Genomic DNA, 20,845 nt, shown 5'->3' with positions numbered 1-20,845 from the left:
CCACCATTTTCTTTTCCTTTGAATTCTTGCCGCCAGTCATAGCAAAACATTATTTTCTTTTGAAAAACCAACCAGGTAATAACAATTTCTGTTATGGACAAGCTTCTTTGTTAAAAGGAAGAAGCGTTGTTCCTCAAGCTCCTGTCTTATAGTCCATTATTCTCTTCTTGTCCCTGTCTCTCATTTTTGATTCACAATTGTATTGTCCCTCCTCATCATCCACAAAGTACACAGTTCCCTGCATTAGAAGAGAACAAATACTGCTGTATTATTTTTAAGGGCTTTAAAGATATTTGAATTGCTCATATTTACTGAGAGCCCACAAGGTCAGAGGTGCTTCAAAAAAAGGTGTCATTTCTGTTCCCAAAGATGATGGTATTAATTGCTCTCAGTAATTAATTTACTGTCCAGACAACAGTAAATTATTACTCAGTGCTGATGAAATTACACAAATCCACTTACAGTTTTATATTCTATATTTTTATGATTGCTATCCAAAATTCACTGTGAAGTTAGAGATCATGAAACAAAGTAGTCCAGGAGAGGTAGAATCTGTAGCCTACTCAAATACATGCAGCACTGGATGTGTTCGTTGTCTTTCCCCAGAAAAGTATATTTCAAATAACTCTGCCTAGATTTTTTTTAAATTGAAGTATAGTTGGTTTACAATGTTGTATTAATTTCTGTTATACAGTATAGTGATTCAGTTTTTAACGTATATAGATGTAATTTTTCATATTCCTTATATTACAGGCTATTACAAGGTATACAGTAGGGCCTTGCTGTTTATCTGGTTTATTTATAGTAGTTAGTATCTGCAAATCACAAACTTGCAATTTATCCCTTCACTGTCCCTCTTTTTTCCCCCTGGTAACCATAAGTTTGTTTTCTATGTCTGTGAGCCTATTTTGTAAATAAGTTCATTTGCCTCATTTTTTTTAGATTTCACCTATAAGTAATATCATATGGTATTTTTCTTTCTTTTTCTGGCTTACTTCACTTAGTGTGAAAATCTGCCTAGATTTTTTTTTATCAGAGTTACACAATATAAATGTTAAAGAGAAAATTTGATATGACATATTGACATGATAACCTACTATATCAGGGATTGGCAAACTTTTCTGAAAAGAGCCAGATAGTGAGTATTTTAGGCTTTGTGAATATATATATCAAAAAGGAACATGGGAAGCACAAATAAAGACAGGACCAGACATAAGTAACTAAGAGACTAGGCAGGAAGGCAAGAGCTCCTCCGCTTGGGGATCCGGACTGGCTTTCAGTGAAGGCTGCCTGAAGGAGGGCTTATAGGAGGAGAACAATATCAGTGTTAAATATTGAACAAGGACATTCTGGTTATAATGCAGCTAATGAAGCTGCATTAAAAAACAAACCCTGTGCACATGTCCAAATCCCCTCTTCTCTTAACAAATGATACTTATCCACTAATAATCCGTGAACTCAAATGTCAGAAAGCACAAAAAGTATTCCAGTTACCCTAAAAGCCCTGAAAAGCCTCCGTGCATTTATAAAAATTAGCAGCATTTACTAATTATTACACCCAGAAAAATCCATCTACTTCTCCCTTCAATTCAATCCAGTCTCTAAACCAATGAATTTCCATCCGAACAATACTTCTACTGTGTTTCAATCTGTGCTGTGAATACTTAGTATGTAAGAAGCTCTAACTCTAAGGGGATGTTTGTACCAAACAACAGTAATAAACTAGGTGCTATGTAAGTAGGTAAGGTTTTCATCTGTATATCGTATATTTAACTTTGCTTTATGCATTAGATGAATGCCATTAAATGCTCTCAAAAAACAAACATCAGGGTATAACATCACATCTTCTCATTGCCTTATAGTGATATTTCAGAGATACTTAATCACTGAAGAAAGTTTATCCCAAAATATTGTTACAGCACATTTAATCCTAGCATTTACTTTAAAAATCCCTCTCTACACACATATCACATACATTCTCAAGATTTGCTTACATTTCCACTGACATTTTTCTCTAACTTAGACAAGGTAGCTAACCAACCCTAAGTTATGCAACAGTAAGTAACAATTTTAATTTCCCTTAAGCACTATGTTAGCATTCAACAAATATTCCTATGATGTATTTCCATTAACATAGTTTGAAATGTTTTCTAATTTCCCTAGTGGTTTATTTTTTTTCACCCATGAACTATTTAGAAGTGTGTTAATTTCCAAGTACTTAAGATTTTCTCTAAATATCTGATTGTTACTAATTTCTTGTTTGATTCCATTGCAGTTAGAGAGTATATGCTGTATGATTGCAAATCTTTTAAAATATACTGAGTTTTGTTTCATAGCTCAGCAAATGCCCTAAACTAGTGAACACTCCACATGTACTTGAAAATGTGTATTTTGCATTTCTTGGGTTTAGTGGATTGTAAATATAGATTAGGTTTTAATGGATTATGGAATGATACAGATCATCTATTACTTTACAGATTTTTTTTTGTCTAGTTAATTAGAACTAACTGTAATACAACTCCCTCTTTCCTTTGCCCAGGCAAGTTCTTATAGGTGCAATGTTTTTGTTTTTTTTTTTAAGAGAAAAAAATGGCAATGTAAGAAGACAAAAAGTAGCTTTAGACAGAGTTTAGAATAAAAAGGAAAAAGGAATGATTCATACAGTTGTTGAAAAATGGCATCTTGGTTTTGTGGTTTTGTTTTTTGGTAAGAAGCTGGCAGCTGCTGGAGTGTTTCTTCACTAAAAAAAACTTTAATAACCAAAGACATCAAAAGAGAGCCACCCCTGCCTTGTCAGCCAAACCTCTCCCAGTTTACTGCCAGCCAAACCATGTCAAGTGGAAAGAGGACAGTTTTAAAAGGAGGGTGAGAATGGAAATAACCATACAGAATCAGAAGGTTGGGTACCAATTTCCTCACTCTCAATTCTCTCTCCAGACTGAAGCAAGCAGTGGTTGATTGTCCCTTTTGCTGTAAAGAATTAGTCTATTCTGTTTGAAGCCTCTGTGTACTGAATGGAAGGATGGTCAAGTCATTCTGATCCTCCTACGCCCTCATCTGAGAGTAACATGGCAGGAGGTGATGAAGTAATCATGCTGCTCTGTGTATCACTTTGAAATGATTCAGTCTCTTTCAAGTAAGGTTCAGTTTTGTAGATTTCTATCTCTACAGTGTGGCTTCTGGGCATATAGGGACTTCTGTGAACTCATGGAGGAAAGGGATAATGGTGTCAAAAATCCACACATGTGCCATGTTCTGGATCCTGCTGGGTCGGGATGGTTCCTGTACTGGTTACCACTATGATGCAACAGGATGCTTATTGCATTCAAGGCATCCTCAAGCCCTAGTGCTCTGTCAAGATCCCAGGCCAGCCTGTATCAGCCCCCCGGCTCTCTCAACACCTTCTAAGAGCTCCTGGCCAAAGAAGACAGCATGATGGAAGGAGCACCGTGTTGATCTTACTGATCTCACCAATCTTCTCCACCCACCCCTCTCACCATTGTGCCATATTTGTATGTCACCAAGCTGGCTCCTACCAGAGGCCTCAGGATGCAGGCCACACATTTTTGTGTTCTCAGGTTATCTTACACTCATCTGAGTTTTTCTAATACAGTTTTTTTTCTGGACTTTCCACCTTTGAAGAGGGGAGATGAGGATGCACAGATTTTTCCCTGGCTCTGTCAGTTTTTCTTACCTACTCCCTTAGACTGGAAAAGCTTTTCTCTACTTGCCCTTCCTCTCTGGAAGTACGTCAATTTAGTAACAGCCTCCTTCTTCATGGATCCCTTAGCCTGTTGGCTTAGCCTTAATGGTAGGTGTTGTGTTTCTCTCCTCAGCGGAAGAAGAAACCTTAAGACCTGGGCATACCAGACATGTGCTTGAAATGCAAGCTGCTGTCACCCTAGCTCTCAAGATGACTAAGCACGGAGATACGTTGGTGTATTACGTCAAATATAGTATTTCTGTTGAAGGCGCTTAAAAGTTTCCAGCATAATCTATAGTTCAATAGGGATTAAATTCCAGGTGCTCTGTAGCTGAAGGAGTTTGAAATGAAGCTGATGGAGGGACACCAAAGAGAGGAAAATATGGGAAGGGTGATTTTGTAGAAGTACAGAGTTAATTTATCTCGTGTGTGTCCTAGACTATGAATTCTTCTATCCCATCAAGGGCCAGGTGTGGGATTATGGAAAAGTGGCAGAAGACTTCAGGGGGTATTCAGTTTATGACAGAGTGATTAACTGTACTATTATTAGGCTGATTTTATACCTAGTTTTATATAAATGTGCAATAATTAACATTAAAAGAAAAAACACTGAGATACACAAGACGCTTTAAGCCATCTGATCTGGAAGACAATTTCCCAGTGCCACTGGCTGTTTTTGCTTCATTGGTTTGTTGATTATTTCATCTTTATACATAACAGCACAATTACACAGTCAACAGTCCTAAGACATAGTAGTTATCTAAACTGTAAGTCACTTTCTCATGCTGTTTGTTGTACTTGTTTTTATAAGATAGACTGAAAAATTGAGCTTAAACCAGGATAGAGTATCTAAAAGTTGCAGGTATGATTACATGCCATATACATTCTTTAAGTAAATATATTGTAAATACATATGGTATAGACTAGTTGCCTGATTTTGGCTGAATTGAATCTCCAGTTTTAATTCTGTAAGAAGTTCAGAACTAAACAATGTAGATAATTGTTATGGGAGAGAGTATTACCCCAAACTGCAGTTAAAGTTATACCAAGGTTAGCTGTTGGCTGTATTAGAGTCATTTATGGAGTAAACATTTTCATAACCAGCAGGCAAACAAGACTGGTTGTCTTGGTTACACATGATACCTATCGGAATTGGCCCGTTTCCCTTGTGTGACTTTCCATATTCTGAATCATGATTATTCATAATTATGTTAAACACCAGTAATCATAAATTGGCAGGTACAAATCAGTAGTGGCATGACCATGATTTGTTTTCACACGTAACTTGCATACAGCAAGAGTCTTTTGGTGGAGGGAAATGTTTAAGTTGGCAGAAATACAGGGTGTTAAAGTTCAGTCAGAAGCACCTACCTCAATTTAGCTTGACTTTATTTTTAATCTATGATGGATCGTGAAAGCTAGACACTTGGGCTTATGTATTAAGTATAAACAATAAATATAAAACAACAATTGTACAACTTTGCTCTCTAAAGTAGACAGTAGATAAATACCTCATGTGCTGCAGGACAACATAGAGAAAGGTGATCATGATCTCTCTCAAGGAAGGACAACTCATGTCTCATACGTACCTAAAATGATTGTACAGGTAAAGTCATTTATGTATTTTTTTTCCTCGAATGAATGTTGCTTTTTTAATGAGCAGAATAATAATTATTATGAGTATTATTTCCTCAATGAAAGTAACAATGAAAAGAAAAGTAAAAATTACAAATAAAAGAGAAGGTATCTGCATGGCTTTTTGTTTGTGTTAGGAAGAAATCTATAACTACAGCTACAAAATAAAAGAACATAATTTCCTATAACTATACAGGTCCAGTGGCTGAAATGTGAGACAAATCTTGGTAACAGAAGTCCAACAAACATCTATCTTACATGGTAGTTTAAAAAGGCTAGGCCTAGCTCTAATAAAGATTAACAATTTGATTAATAATTCAGTGCAAATGCAGACCTCCCAGAAATTTTTCTTTGGACAACCTTTAAACTTACCCCACAGCACAAGTGTGGGGTATGTTCAGTTAAAATCAGACAGTAGAGAACTAATGTGAGGACACTAGCCTAGAATTACACAAGTTCAATGACATATTTAATTTAAAAAGAAGTTGGAAAAGAATAAATGTTATTCCTTTCCATTTTGTCTGATCAGTACTTCCTTTATTTAAATATCTTATGTAAAGGCAATCATGGATATTTAATAAAAGCACATTTGAATGAGTGAGAGACAGAAATGAAAAAGCCTAGTGAAGGGTCTGTCCTTTATTTGTCGATCATAGGCCTTGGCTTATTTTCCTTGAAGGTGAAATGCTCTGAGTCAATATTACTATTTAAATAGAAAATCAGTAGCATCTTCTAATAAGAGCCTGTTACAGCCCTGTGCTACCTGCATTACACTTGTGAAAGAGATACTAGTGGCTCATCCTCATTATACTATAATATGATGAAATGCTTTTTGCAATAATGATTGTGAGATTTCTTATCAGTAAAATGAAGGCAATAATGTTAACCACACTGTGTTTTTAAGACTCTTAAATAATGTCTACAAAGTGCTTCACACAATGCCTGGAACTCCAATAAGTCTTAAATATATGGTAATTAGTTGCTATTGTTTTCTTGGCTTTTCTGCAGAAGATACAGAACTTGAGATTGTTTGTTTGAAGAAATCTGAAAGACTGCTTCAAAAGTGACTGCAGAGAAGCCACCTTGGACGATTTAAATAATCTTTTTTAGAGTTCCATCCTCCCTGGCGCTGGCTGGCACTATCTATTACAATTCACTATGCATTTGTATTGTTCACGGTTGCATCAGAGCTGTCTGTTTCTACAAGCAATTCTTTCAAGTGCCAATCCAGAGTTCCCTGAGTGCATCCACAATCTGTGACACAGAGCTGGCCAAGGAGGACAAGTCTGAATTCATTAATAGAGTCACAGCTGTGGCAATTGGTTGAACTTAAATGAAAATGTCTTAAGTGAAAATTCTCCATTATTTTTTTCCCACGTTTTCAAAATGATGACAGTGATAGCCAAGAAATAAGATTTTTGTGAAAAATGGGTTTGCTTTCTTTTCTTAAAACTTTTCCCCCGGGAATCATTGTGTAACTTGACTCAAAACTCATACATGCAGGCTACTGCCTGTCTTAGCATCAAGTTCATTTCAATTTCAAGAGAGAAAATCTTTGCAGAGTCTATGTGGCTGGTTTTTAACATCTTGTGGTAAAGAAAATGTGAATTTGTGCCTCCTGTGGGTCATCTTATGGAGCAGTTTGCTTAGGTAGCAGTCAACGGTGATCCAGAGATGCTACGTAAAACAGCAAATGTTAACACTTGACAGAGACATTGAGATGAGAAAAGATCTGAAGAATGAGAGATTCAAAAACATTACGGAGCACATCAATTTCTTTTTAAGGCACTTTAAAGTGCACTTTCTTTTCATTTCAACCAAAACATACATGACAATAGAAACTCATTAGAAATGTCAGAATTCTGAACTTTGTCTCACCACTTCTAAACATTAGTGTACACAGGCAAAAAGGACAACATCGTTTCCCTCTCCCAAAAAGCCTGCTTTGGGAAGCCAGCAATTTCCCTTTGTCCTCTCCTGGTTGTGTGTAAAACTCTCAAGACTGTCTCCTGAATAGTCGCTCAGTTACACATTCTTAAAATTATCACTTATCAAAGGAATTTGGCCTTTGATATGATATACACATCCTACCATTGAATTCAAAGTTCCCCTTTAGTTTTGACAACATTTTATTCTTCAGTTTTCTAACAACAAATGCCCTCCCGGTCCGGGTCCATGTTGAATCTCAAATTGAGAACTTATTTCAATTGCCACACATTAGGCCAAGCTGTTTCACAGTGAGGAATACTTTTGCACCCGAATTTTACTGATCCAAATTTATATCTGTTAACAAAGCCTTCCACAGATTTCTTCCAACTCAGAACTTCTGGAGCACTAGCTTTCTGAGCCACCTGTTTTGCACATAGGGATATATTTGTGTGCCTCTATTGGCTCATGTGTCTAACTCTAACCATGCCCAGTAAATGTCTGATTGACCTTATGCATACTAAACTCTATGCTAAACACTGGGGATACTGTCATCCTTAAGAATTTCTAGGTACAGTTAGGAATCTCACAGTTACTCAGTATATCCTCCAATTTTGGTCTCAGTAGAGACAAATAAGGGGCAATAAAAGATTTTTTAAAATGGTTTACCTCAAAGGTTCTCATATTTTGAGGTGTACTTTATACTTGGGCTGGAAGGGCAGGGTGAGAGAGGATGAGAAGACTAGGAATCAATATTTGTAACATGTATACTCAGGGATTCTGTTGCTCAGCCAGTATAAAATCCTCTGCCATTGATAAAGACCAAATCCTAGAAGTGTCACAGAATTACTGAACTCCAGTAGTTACCCTTATCTATATACTTCTTTTAACCTCTGCTTTAAGCAGGATTTTGTTAACATAATTAGTGGCTGATGATAAATTAAACATTTTGAATTTATATTGCTCTTCCCTTTAAGCTAGAAGTTCGGACATAGAATCTTAAACTCTTAGAGAGTAGAAATGGGGATTAGACTAAAGGAAATCCTGCAGGATTTTTGTCAATTATATTTGAATCTCAACATTGTGTTAGCAGATGGAGGGACTCCTAAATTAAGAAGCGCACCAAAGTGTGGGTTCTTGCCACGGGCTGTGAAAGAATTAACACAGCAAAGAAGAGGCAGAGGGATGAAGTGAACAGCTGCTTTATTGCTCAGAAGGGGAAATGGAAGGAAAGTGCTCAAGCAGGGAGAAGGGAATAAAAGCACTCAAGCAGGGAAGAGGCACTTGAGCTGAGAGCTGTCAGCCAAGATGGGCCATAGGGACAGCTCAGCCCAGGTTGGGCCACATAGACTTTTATGGGAGGCTTCTGCCATCATGTCTTCTTCTGGGTATGATGAGCCAATCAGTCCTTGTTCCAGTTTTTCAGTCTTTTCTGGCTGTTGTTATGGCAACTGTCAACTGTCATGGTGCTGGTGGGTGTGTCACTTAGCACGCTAATACAATATAAATCCTCCACCATCTTGGTCTGGGTGGGTCCTAACCCATTCTTGTTTCTTCTCTGCAGCTGCCTCCTAACACTTGGATAAGAATAATCATTTTTTTTTTTTTTATTTGAGGGAGAAGCAGGGGTATGATCCTGGGGGTAAGAGTCTTGGTAACAAAAGGGAAAATTGCTTTTAACCAGAATGCCTGTAATCTAGTGGATCAGCATCCCCCCAAAACACCATTTCCAAAGATTCTTTTCAGCCATGAAAGTTTTAAAGGGAAATGAAGAATAATCTCAGTTAATCGTGAGATAGGTGGTCAGAGTTGTTGCCATCATCTAATGCCTTCAAGTTTGTCCTAATCAGCTGCTGGGGCCTGTTCTTCTCTGACTCAGGGAGGCCTGGGAGACTTCAGCTTTTCTATAAACAAGAGGCAGGGGTGGGGGGTGTCCCACAGCGTCCTGCTCCCTTTCAATTGTTTATTGGTGTAAATCATTAGAGGAGGCATTTATCAAATACCACATTTTGTTTAGGTCTAAATATTAATTTTCATAAATATATTTTTATTAAAAACCTAAATAATATATGTAGATAAAAATAAGTATAAATAAACATAAGTAAATAGTAAATGTATAATACTAAATAGTAGATGTGTAACACTATTATAATACTTAAATTTATAAATAATATGAAGTGTACAAATTAAACAAAGTGTATAATGCTATTTAATACTGGGCTCTGCAAATATTCCCATTCACCACTCAGCTGTTGTTTTAACAGCTTCTCAACCTCTCCACATTTAGCAACCAAAAATTCCCCCAAATTACTAGGTATTTATCATCTCCTATGAGCTTTTACCCAGTAAGGATAGCTTTAGTAAACTTGAATTCAGATAACTATAGAAAAAGATTGTTCCTCTAAACGTGCTATCTATTTAGGAAGGTTATATGACAAAAGGGAACAGCATTTTGATGAATGCTTTTTAAAAACAATTTACCCATTCATTCTTTCTTAAAGGATTTCTAAGTATATAGTTACTTTGAGGGGCATTTTACAGTTTAAAACACTTTTTATATTGTACTTTTCTTATAAAGTGGTACTTTTGGATAATGCCATCCTGGCATGACTGATTATTTTAAGGAGAAATGTGAAGGCCATTCCAATCCATTTTCACTCTACTTTGTTATTTATACAGTGATTCTAATATTATTATTATTAATTAGAATAACCTTAATCTAATATTAAAATACTGAAAATAATGTTATATTCCTTAAGTAATTTAAAAATGGTTCCTGGTGTTAAGGTAAGCTAATGTACTGTGTTCTTTACTGAGAAGTGGAGACTCCAGCACTACTCTTCCACTAATTTGTGTGTCCTTGGGGTAATCCTACAATAAATTTGAGCTGCATTTTATTTCTCTTTAAAATAAGAATAATTATGCCTTCTCTTTGCCTTATAAGCATGTTGCAAGAATTAATTACACCTTTAAAATATATAGAGCGCTTTACTACCTTGCAAGTAAATATAACAAATATCAAATGTATTATTACTATAATATTAGCCCGAGATTTTCTTTCTTTATGGTTTGCTGAAAGGCACCATGGTGTTATAGTTTGCATTCTTAATAAAATCTCCTTTATAAATTTTAAGATCTTTTTAAACCATATTTTCTTACTTCATATTTCTAAGGAATATGTTTATAAAAGAAAATTATAATTTGGAGTTAGCTACAACTACTACTCTTGCTAAACAACATAGATTCTTAGATTTGGAGGATAGCTAAAATATTGGCCTAACTTCCCACTCATAGCAAGTATCCTCTCTATAACCTGCCTGATAAACTGACTTTTAACCCCAATTTGACCTTTTTCCAGGGACCATTTCCCAGAGCAATGCATTGCATCTAAAAATTTTGGGAAAAAGAACATGCAGTGGAGATCAACAAAGTCAAAAGCCAATTATTTTAAAAGTCTTATAAAATTGTTACACTTCTGGCAAGACTAACAATAATAAAAGAGAAGACATAAGTAAATGCATTTGGAATGAAAAAATGTGACAATTACAGCTTTTTTCAAGACTAAACAAATAGAGTATTATCAACTTTATGTTGATAATTTTGAAAATTTATGAAGTGATTATATTATACATTTATATGAAAAAGATAAATTTAGACAAGGAGAAAAGGAGAAGCCTAAATAAGAGCTTTGGTGCACATGCCATCACTAGGTAAGGCAACTCAAGAGCCCTGCATCAGTTTCCAGAAAGCTCCCCATGCGACATTCCTGTCTACTGCTCTGTAACTGAGGCTGGTTAATATACCAGCATGCCAGTGCTAAAGTCTTGGATTTGTTGTAAGTTACACACAAAAATGAATAAAGGTAGCTTGTGATGAAAAAAAAATACATTATAAAATAAGCGATAACAATCTAAACCATCAAGTTTATATTAGAATAGAGCTAGAAGATGATACTAAATCATTCTCATTCTTAGTTTTTCATAGCTAAGATTTTACTACCCTTAAAAATTAATCATTAACTTGAAGTATTCAGAAAATATGCCTACAGGAATAGCTGCTATTCAGCTCTGGTTCACATTGATGACCCATTGAGTTATTCATGTCTTAGCAAAAATACAAGAAGAAACTCTGATTTTTAAATGTGAACACTTTTCAAATTCTAAGAGGATGAAGTAATTCAGAGCTTAGTAACTGGAGTCGACAGAATCAAAGGTTTCCAATTAAATGATTCAATTGTTTCCAGTTTCTTATAAAATTATGGGTATGACATACGGTCATTTTGCTTTTCTAAAATATTCTACTATAGAACTTAATTCTTTGTAAGAGTTATGTGTAAACCCCTTAACTATTCATATTCTATTTCTTCATTAGTGTATAGTTAGCTATATACCCTTTGAAAAGAATTATGACACCTCTGTGGGTAGGGCTGCCAGATAAAATACAGGACACTGAGTTAAATTTGAATTTCAAAGGCAAAACAAATAATTATTTAGTATAATTAAATATTGCATAGGATATACTTATCCCCCAAATTATTTATTGTTTATCTGAAATTCAAATTTAACTGGGCATCCTGTATTTGTAGTTACTGAATCTGGCAACCTATTTATGTTTTCTAATAAATGTAATGGATGCTTTGAGTGAATAATCTCTAGTCTTTCTCAGATTTAACACTGTATGATCCCTATCTATTATGGTTAGACTTTAAAAAAATATTTATTCTTAATTCAAATCTTGCAACATAGAATATGATACTAATTTATCACCATCTGCTTGATGAACAAACTAAAAATTACAAAATTATTTTCCAAAACTTCCTTCATATATGGGATTTGAACTCTCACTAATAAAACTATTATAATTATAAAATTACTAGCTTCACTGAACTGACTTGACTTTCAAGTTTAAACAGAAGGATTGTATTCCAAAACTACCATTTACTGTGTTCCACCAACTTACTCTTAAATTCGTCAACTTCCTCTAACGTTGGGGTAAAAAAAAAAGGTGAGATCTTTCAGAAAGAATTGGAAGGAAGCTCTTGGGTGTTGAAATAGCAGTGTTAGCAATAGCTCAGCCTGTTCGATAGCATTGACAGACTGCAAAATTTATAACATGCATAAGAATCATGCCTGGAGTTATGAGACAACACTTAATCCAAATCAAAATATATAGAGAGAAAGGTAGCCTTACATTTGCCATGTGTAAAACTCTATTTGAGTAACACTCCAAATAAAAGGTCACTGATTATCGTAAGTAGTTCCTATGCAGTCAGGGAATTAAGAGGTTACAACTGATAGGGTTGTATATCATTTTCATTAGCAGCCTCAGAAAGAACATCTTAATCCCATTTTCATATTTTTATTCCAAAAATAACTCTATATTTACTTAGAACATTCCCAGATCTCTGTATGAGAATATTTGTTCCTTTCTGACCAAAATCATTCACTTTATTTATTACAACAGGAAATAGTAAAGATCTAGGAAATATGTATTATTATCCCTGAAATTTATACAGAAGCTCATGTAAATATGTAATCATATAAAAACATACCTAATAAGGAAAATCACTTTATTCAAGTAATCTTATCTTCTATCTACTTGTCTTCTGATGTCTGATAAATACTGTAAACTCAGGAGAAAATAGTTCAGTCAACAGTGATCTACAGAGGTCCTTCTTGTATCTTTTTAAATTGCAGACTTAGACTGGTATGGCCAGAGCTGCTTCTCTGTATAGGCTAGACTTTCCACTAAGTCTTAATGAAATGGGTATTATTTTTCCCATTTACTAAATAAGCTTTAAAAAAAAAGCCTCAAAGTTGACACACTCACATACATAAACCAGTTTATAACTCCATCTTTTTCTGCTTTCCTATCATATCTTTCCACTTCTCCTATAGTTACTAGAGAGAATTAGCTAAAATAGCCAATAATTAATGTTAAAAAAAAAACCCCACCATACCTGACGTGTGTTAGACATGGTAATTTCTATACACAAGATGGACTTGTGGTAGTACGTGCTTTCCATCCAACTATCAGTATCCTAAATATACATTTTGTAATTTATTTTCCTTGTCTGGCTGCCTTTCATGTTCCCAGAGAGATCTTTTCTCCTTGTAAGTAGAGGAAAATACGCAGTGTAATTAATTTAGCTGAAAAATTTTCACAGGATGGATCTTGCTAAGAATACAGAGGGATCTAATTCAACTTACACTTGTTCTGTACAGTTTTCAGAGTGTCTTGCATGGTTCTGTCATCCCACGGTAGAGCATGGATTATTAATAACAAAATTCTACATTTTATAAGTGCCTTAGATCTTCGTTTGGTCAAGGGTAGGTAGCTCACTCCAGGATGCACCTGAATTTCTGATCATTGAACTTTTTGTGTTTTGCCTCCCGGACCTTCATATTCCTTGGATGAAACTGGAAACATCCACAATCTCCACGTCTCCCCAGGCCAACGTGGGTTCTTTGGGACAAGACAGGTTTAGGTAGCCAGTATCTTTAACACTGACCTAGAGTTCAAGGATGGGAAAAGATGTTCTGCATGTTCTTTATGCAATAACATTAATTTGCTGTGGAGTAACTTTAAACAATGCTATCCATGCAGCAAGGTAGCTGTAGTGTCACTAAAAAAATAAAAAAATAGACACCAGAAGAAGGAACTTTCAAACCCAGTGTTGTGGCTTTAGGCAGTCCATTTGCTTCAGTTCCTAGAATTGTAAAGTAGGGATACGAGTGTCTATCTCCACAAGCTCTTGAAGGGCTCAAACTAGACTCAGTGAATGAAAGTGTTTTGCAAGGTGTTACAATGCAAAGTCTTATTAGTAATCATCCATGTATATAAATTCAATAGTTTTTGACACAGTGAGATTGATTACTCAACACAGAGACAAAAAGAACTCAGAGATCATAGAATATTTATAGACTCATTATAGAGATAAAGGAAATGGAAGATTCCCTAGCTGAGTCATTTGATCAAGATCATCATAAGTACAAGAAGCCAGAACTCTCAGTTTGGAGCAGAAAGACAACTGCTTCATAGACCGAGCCTTAACCAAGACACAGAGGGCTCCCATCTGTAACATTCTTTAAGAAAAGGGTCTCCATTACCCTCACTGGACACTTACTCTGTTTTCACTGGTGGTTTTTCTTTGCCAGGAATAGTAACTCACCTCATGTCACCCAGACAATAAGCAGCCAAGCCAGGGATGTGAACTCAAATCTATCTGGCTCCAGATCCTGAGCTCTTAACTGCTGTGGAACTTAGTTAACCACACACATGCTCAGCCTCCTATGAGAAAAGACGGAGGAAGGGGTGGCGAGCCCTGCCAGAAGGAAATATGCTGAGACTTGTTAGCTTTTATGCCTGGAAAGCCAGAGTCGGTGGCTGCCTGGCTCAAAATTGTACATTTTGACATACATGGAAACTGACAAGCAATTAAGAGTTTACCAAGCTCTTTAAGACTTACAAAGGGAGAAATGTAGCTCCTAATTATAGTTACAACTCAATAGGCAATATTAAAATGCTAACCATCAAGATTTTGTTAGGTTTATTATATCAAATAAATATAACTCGAATTAATTTTTCATCCTTAGCCTTTTTTTCAAGCAAGGAAATATACATATTTGAATGATGTTTAAACTTTAAATCACAAGGGTATTTTTTTTTTTAACAACGCTGATACTTCAGTGACATAAAAGGGCTTATTCTCTTCCAGCGAGTAAGAAATTTACTGCCAACCAGGAACAGATTATATAATCCAGAAACAGAAATTCACTTTGGCAAAAGGACACCTTAAAGAGAGAAGGAGAATTTTAGACAACTTAATGCTGACATATCAGAATCTGTAGCTTAGACTGTGGATGGGTACTGAAAACTAAGCCCTCCTGCAAGTCCACTGTACTGAATATTTACACGCCTGCGTGCCTGTGCACGTTTCTGTAGGCTTCACCTCTGTCCTGGAATGTGGGCATGGGAATAGGAGAGCCTTTGCCTAGAAATGGGTATGATAATATAGAACTACAGTGCCATTTATAAGAGACATAGCATACTAAACTAGGTATTTTTTCTTTTGATATATAGGACTGAAAATACATTTATCTTTTTGAAGAGAGGTAGAGGATTCTACACTGATTACTGACCAATTTCCTTTAATTTTCACTTGGTTGAGGGCCACAAAAATATTATTGATGATCCCAGTGGCCTGTGAGCCCCTCCAGGGCAGTGGCAATATCTTTGCCATCTTTGTTCCCCGGGGACAATGCTTATATTGCAGACATTCAGTAAATAGTCCCTTTATTGAAATAAAATTTAATTTATGAATATGCAATCTACTTGGAAAGTCTGTTTTAAGAAAATGTTCGGTGATTGTCTAAGTTTCAAAATATAAAGTCTGATGAATTAAAAGCACATTAAAATTAACCAGAAAGCGCATGTATTTCTGTACCTTTAATCTCTAGAATGCTTGGTTATAAGTGAGCTTCCAAAAGATAAAAGGCATAACATGATAATATAATTATATTCTAAACATAGGGCCATGGAAAGTGTAATTTACATTTTTACTTGATAGACAGTATTGTTCTTATTTTCTTTAAACTTGATATAAGTAAATATTAATTTTTTTTAGAGAAAAAAGGGTTTTACTTGTATTTTAGGAATATAATAGCCAAATACAACTTCTCTTTCTTCTACTTAACAGTATAAAAAGTGTAATATCTTCCACACTGACCCTTCAAAAACATACATGTGGTATGCAATAAAGAGGAGGCATACATTATAGTAAATACTTGATAACCTGAAGATTTGTATCAACACTTCATTCAAGTATGTCATGTATTTCACATATAAATGTCATGAGCATTCTTTACATATAAAAATAACTATGATTACCATGATTATTAAAAGCTATATAAACAATAGGGCTTTTAGGTATTGTATTTCCCTTAAAATAAATTTAATTAGCAATTGCTCTTAAAAAAAAATTGCTCTTGAACTAATTTCAATGGACAAAGTGAATTCTGTAAGTTCTTATAATCACATACACTAGACATTATACTAAACATGAAATCATTTAAAAAATTAATTTTTTAAAAATTTTCCTGTGTATATTTCTGTCTTCAATGTAAAAAGGAAAAAAGTTTTCCAATAAAAGAAATTAAGAAAGTTTTTCATAAAATGGTGCTTTCTGTATTAAAGAAATCATATTATTGCAAAAAATTATATCTAGTGAATTTATTTATTTTCACCTATGAAACAATTGTTGGACAGTTTTAAAGTAAAGGATATTAAAATAAAATTATATGAAAATGAATATATGTATTTTCATGTATTACTGAAGCATTATGCTGTACACCAGAAATTGACACAACATTGTAAACTGATTATACCTCAATAAAAAAAATATATATATATACAATAAATAAGTAAATAAAATTATAAATAAGAATGAGAGAAGAGGGAAAAGCAGATATGCCAACGACAGAGAGAGGCGGTAGTGACCAAATAAAAACCCTGGCCCAGGATTCCTGGTAGCTAAGAAAAAGAAAGATTTTTGGTACTTTGAGATAAAGCTTTCTCATAGAACATGTAAAACTTTCTCATGGAGCATTTATATAGGGAACATTGAATGTTAGCAACACTTGCAAAATTTTAACCTATTTTTTGGACTCTGTAAATTATAAAACGCTAAATGAAGATGAAATGATAATAAACTATTATGGATATATTCCAGACCTGGGAATAAAGCCACAACCCCAGTTTTTAGCTCCCTGTTGTCATAAATAAACTTATGCATAAATACCTTAATGATACACATGCTTGCCTGAGATTAAGTAGCTTCTAGAAATACGAAGTCTGAATGAAGAAGTCCATTAAAATTGAATCCTACCTTGCAACTTCTCTGATCTTGCTATGGAAAGCCACACACACACACACACACACACACACACACACACACACACACACACACACACACAATCTAGGAAGATATAAAATAATCACTTCCTTTATGTTGTAATATGTAGAAATGAAATGCATAGGAGGACATTCACCACCTCAGAAGTGTGATCTTTTTTTTCCACTTCAAATAATAAATCTTTTCAGTGGCACTTTTACTTGAAGAAAAGCATACTTGAACATTAAAAAGGTTTTCATCGTTCCAAAGTTTACAAAATATTTAGACATACCCCAATTTCATTTTCTAACAAGTTTTGCATTGCCCACTTGAACCTGTGGATGTCTGCTTTTTATATAAATACATATGTATTTGCTAAGTATATAAACCGGTTTATTTTTTAATATTCTCCAGCAGAAATCTGAAACCTAGATTATCATCCAGAGACATATATAGCTAAATAGACCTTTTCTCTACCTGGTGATTTTGAAATTAAATCCATAAGGTAACCATGTGGACAATAAATCTTCTCTCCCTAGCAGGATAAACTCAACTTTTATCTGTTCCATTTAAAATGGTCTACCAGCTGCTTTCAATTGTTCTCTGACATGAGGTCCCACTTGCCTCTTACAAGTCTTCTGAGGAGGGGAGTTTTTAAAAGATTCCCTCACTCTTTAATTCATTCCACAAATATGGGCAGAGAGCTTCCTGTGTTCTGGGCTATCCTTTTAGGACACAAAGGATGAGAGTGGCCCCTTAAGCCGTCCAACTCTGTTACTGTGTAAATGAATAACTAAAACAAAGTGTCATGGGGCCTGGCCCCACCTGGCAGAATCTAAAGCAGGCTAAGAAAGGGAAGGACTGATTCTCCATGTACAGTCCAGAAAATCTTCCAGAGGAGATAACACCTAAGCACAAGCATTAAAAATGACTGGATGGAGTGGGGGAGGGGAGATTTCCAAACAGAGAATTTGAGCAGAATGTTGGAAACTTGGGCAATTTTGCAACAGTTCAGCACAATGAGTGGGAAGGATGTGTGTGTGTTTGGGGGTGGGGTAGTTTCCCACTATTATGTACAAAGATTTATAACAACGTCCATTGCTATTTTGCTAATGAACTATGTAAGCAGCAGATTACAGGGGAGACAGTTTAGTGCCCGCCATATGAGAACACCAAGCCTACCCTATTAGGGATTCTGAAAGTTGTCAAACATAATTATATCTAGGGTAGGCTAAGGAATGCCAGACAACACACCACTCTATATTTTAGTAGCTTAACCCAAGTTTATTTCTTGCTTTATACAGATTCTGCTGTAGGTTCTGCGGCTCTCCAGGGCAGCTGTGCTCAGGGTAATAGTACAATTGTACAGGATCCCTCAGTCCTGAACCACCTTCATCTTAGTATAAACTTCCATGATTGCAGCAGCAGGAGAGGAGAGTATAGACTGTCAAGCACTGGCCCTTAAGTGATTCTACCAGGTAATGAAAGATTTTATACCTGCTCACATTTACTTACCAAAGCAAGTTACGTCACCATGCCTAATTTCAGTGGGGTGAAGAGTATAATCCTCCCGTATGCCTAAAACTCAAAGGAGAGCAGGAGAGATTGGTGAGCACTCAAAAATGCCTTCAGCAGTTATGAAATGTTATGGTAATGTTTTATGTTTCAGATTAGACTAATGGAGTCAATAAAATTACTAGCATGTCATAAATTAAGGTGGAAACTAACAAATGTTTAATCTTCATCTGGTGATGGAAAGTTACAGACTTTAAGTAGTTTCACTATTACTCAATGTTTACATTATTGTCTGTGTGAGCAACTGTAAAAACTAGTCATTTAGAGGCATAACTGATTCATGAATTGTTTAACCTGTGTTTAATAAAACCCAGATGGAGATAAAGGAATTGATTAGATATTAATATTATGTAAAATATTAAAAAGCAACTTTTTCTCATGTGGTTCCAATATTTTAACCCAAATAAACCACTTTTTTCTTTTCATAGGGAGAGATACACTGAAAGGAGTATATTATGCACAAGAAGGAATAAATAATAATGACTGTCCATAAGAGACAAATGGTATATTACTAGGTACTTCCTACATTAGTTTCAGCAATCTTTTTGGTTGCTACAAGGAGTAGTTAGTCAAGCACTGGTTCTAAGTATCAATTTAATTTTTACCACCTACCATGTGTTACTCTACTAAGGGTGAATTGGCTAACACAGATGTGTTACTTGATACTAATACCACAGTAGAGGCCTGCTTTAGGATGCTCCTTCACCTAACCTCTCTACTACAGTTTATTGAAATATTTTTAAACTGTAAAGTTAATTTCTTAATTAATTTCACATTACTTTTCTGAATGCAAGCTTTGGGCCCATCAAAAATGGCTTGCACCTGACAAGAATTGGCACTTATAATAACATACAAGATATGCAAATATACCAGTTTGTCAGGTGTAAAGAACACCTAAAGACCAGGCACGTGGGAACTAAAACGTACAAACAAGTACACGGTTGTGTTTGTGATTCCTTTCTTCCTGTAAAACTTGAGGTGAATAAAATCTATCATTCGATTCTTAGTTTATAGACTGTCATCAGACATAATATTGTTCAGTCCTCATGTCACAGCTATTATAGGCTTAAAATATATATATATATGCCTTTAAAAACGGGGCAAGCTTAAACCTGCCCCTGATTACAGTGTCAAAGGTATGCTTTTAACAGAACAGCCACCTTAGAGGTCAGGTTTGAAAAATAAAAACACACCACCACCCCGGACGAGGAAGGTCAGCCCGCAGGGAGGGCAAGCTGTAGGCCCCGTTCTGCGAGTTTCTGCAGGCACTTCCGCGGCCGCCGGGGTCCTCCCCTCAGCTGCTCGCAGGGCAGGTGCCCTCCCTTCCTCCCCACCTGTGCGGCCGGGGAGCGTCGGGCTTCCCGAAGCGACGCCCTAGCGGTGGGAATGGGAACACTCCGCGTGGGAGCCTCCTTTCCGTTCGGCTTCCCTCGCTGGACCCAAAAGCCCCCAAGCCCTGGGGGAAGGAAATTACCACTCGGTTCTCGCCCACTCCCGCCCCGTTTCTCTCTCCGGCTCGCTGCCTGTCTCGCTCCGATGCCACCGAGCCCGGTCGCCACTTCTGGGTGGCCGTCCGGCGGAGGCGGCTGCGAGCTCCCGGGCTCTGGACAGGGAAATGGGGCAGGGTGAGTGAGCCGACCCGGGGAGAGGCCCGGCAGCCGCCCGCGGGGCAAGGAGAGGCGCTGCCTCGGCCGGCCGGGCACCGGGCTGAGCCTCGGAAAGGCTGACGCTCTCCCCTTCCTTCCAGTCGCGGCTTGAGAGCCAAAAGCGAGCGCGCTGGCCGGGGGAGGGAGGAGTGGGAGAGGAAGCCGCGGGAGAGAACAGGGAGCCACTGTCTCCTTTTGAAAAGAAAGTAGGAGCCTTCCCAACTTTTCCTCGCGAAAAGTTTTCCCAGGGCGTTTTGCTTGTGCAAACTCGGCCGGAGGAGCCCGGGATCGCACTGCCGGCGTGGCGGAGGTGCCTGTGCGCCTCGCCCCTCGCCCCGCTCCTCCTCCTTCCAGCCAGGGCAGCTCCGCTCCCTCCCCACGAGGCGCCAAATGGCTACCCAGTAACCCCACGGGGCGGGGGCTGCAGCGCCGCCTCCCGCCGCCGCCGCCGCCGCCGCTCCGGGCAGC

The 20,845-nt window shown here is 36.7% G+C and overlaps 1 protein-coding gene and 1 long non-coding RNA gene across 6 annotated transcripts in view; one reads left to right on the top strand and one right to left on the bottom strand.

Annotated features, from left to right (window-relative positions):
• Positions 1-20,845, bottom strand: part of LOC123613201 (uncharacterized) — a 40,986-nt gene that overhangs the window by 15,343 nt on the left and 4,798 nt on the right. The window contains exons 2-3 of one of the 2 annotated variants that reach the window (XR_006720543.2): positions 18,672-18,734; positions 5-238 (exon numbers count right to left, since the gene is read on the bottom strand). This is a non-coding gene — a long non-coding RNA (uncharacterized LOC123613201). The remainder of the gene's footprint in view (positions 1-4; positions 239-18,671; positions 18,735-20,845) is intronic. The other variant, XR_006720544.2, reaches the window with a different exon arrangement.
• COBLL1 (cordon-bleu WH2 repeat protein like 1) overlaps positions 20,112-20,845 on the top strand; it is a 141,583-nt gene continuing 140,849 nt past the window's right edge. For 2 of the 4 annotated variants that reach the window (XM_074363795.1, XM_074363796.1), the window contains exon 1: positions 20,168-20,356. In XM_074363795.1, the coding sequence (XP_074219896.1) occupies positions 20,347-20,356 (10 nt within the window). In that variant the 5' untranslated portion in view covers positions 20,168-20,346. Of the gene's footprint in view, positions 20,357-20,845 lie in introns of all 4 variants that reach the window. The other 2 variants (XM_074363797.1, XM_074363794.1) reach the window with 2 other exon arrangements.

The sequence above is a fragment of the Camelus bactrianus genome, chromosome 5, assembly GCF_048773025.1.
Source record: "Camelus bactrianus isolate YW-2024 breed Bactrian camel chromosome 5, ASM4877302v1, whole genome shotgun sequence".
NCBI lineage: Eukaryota > Metazoa > Chordata > Mammalia > Artiodactyla > Camelidae > Camelus > Camelus bactrianus.
The sequence above is the reverse complement of the archived record's forward strand: the minus strand, read 5'-3'. Positions and strand labels throughout refer to the sequence as shown.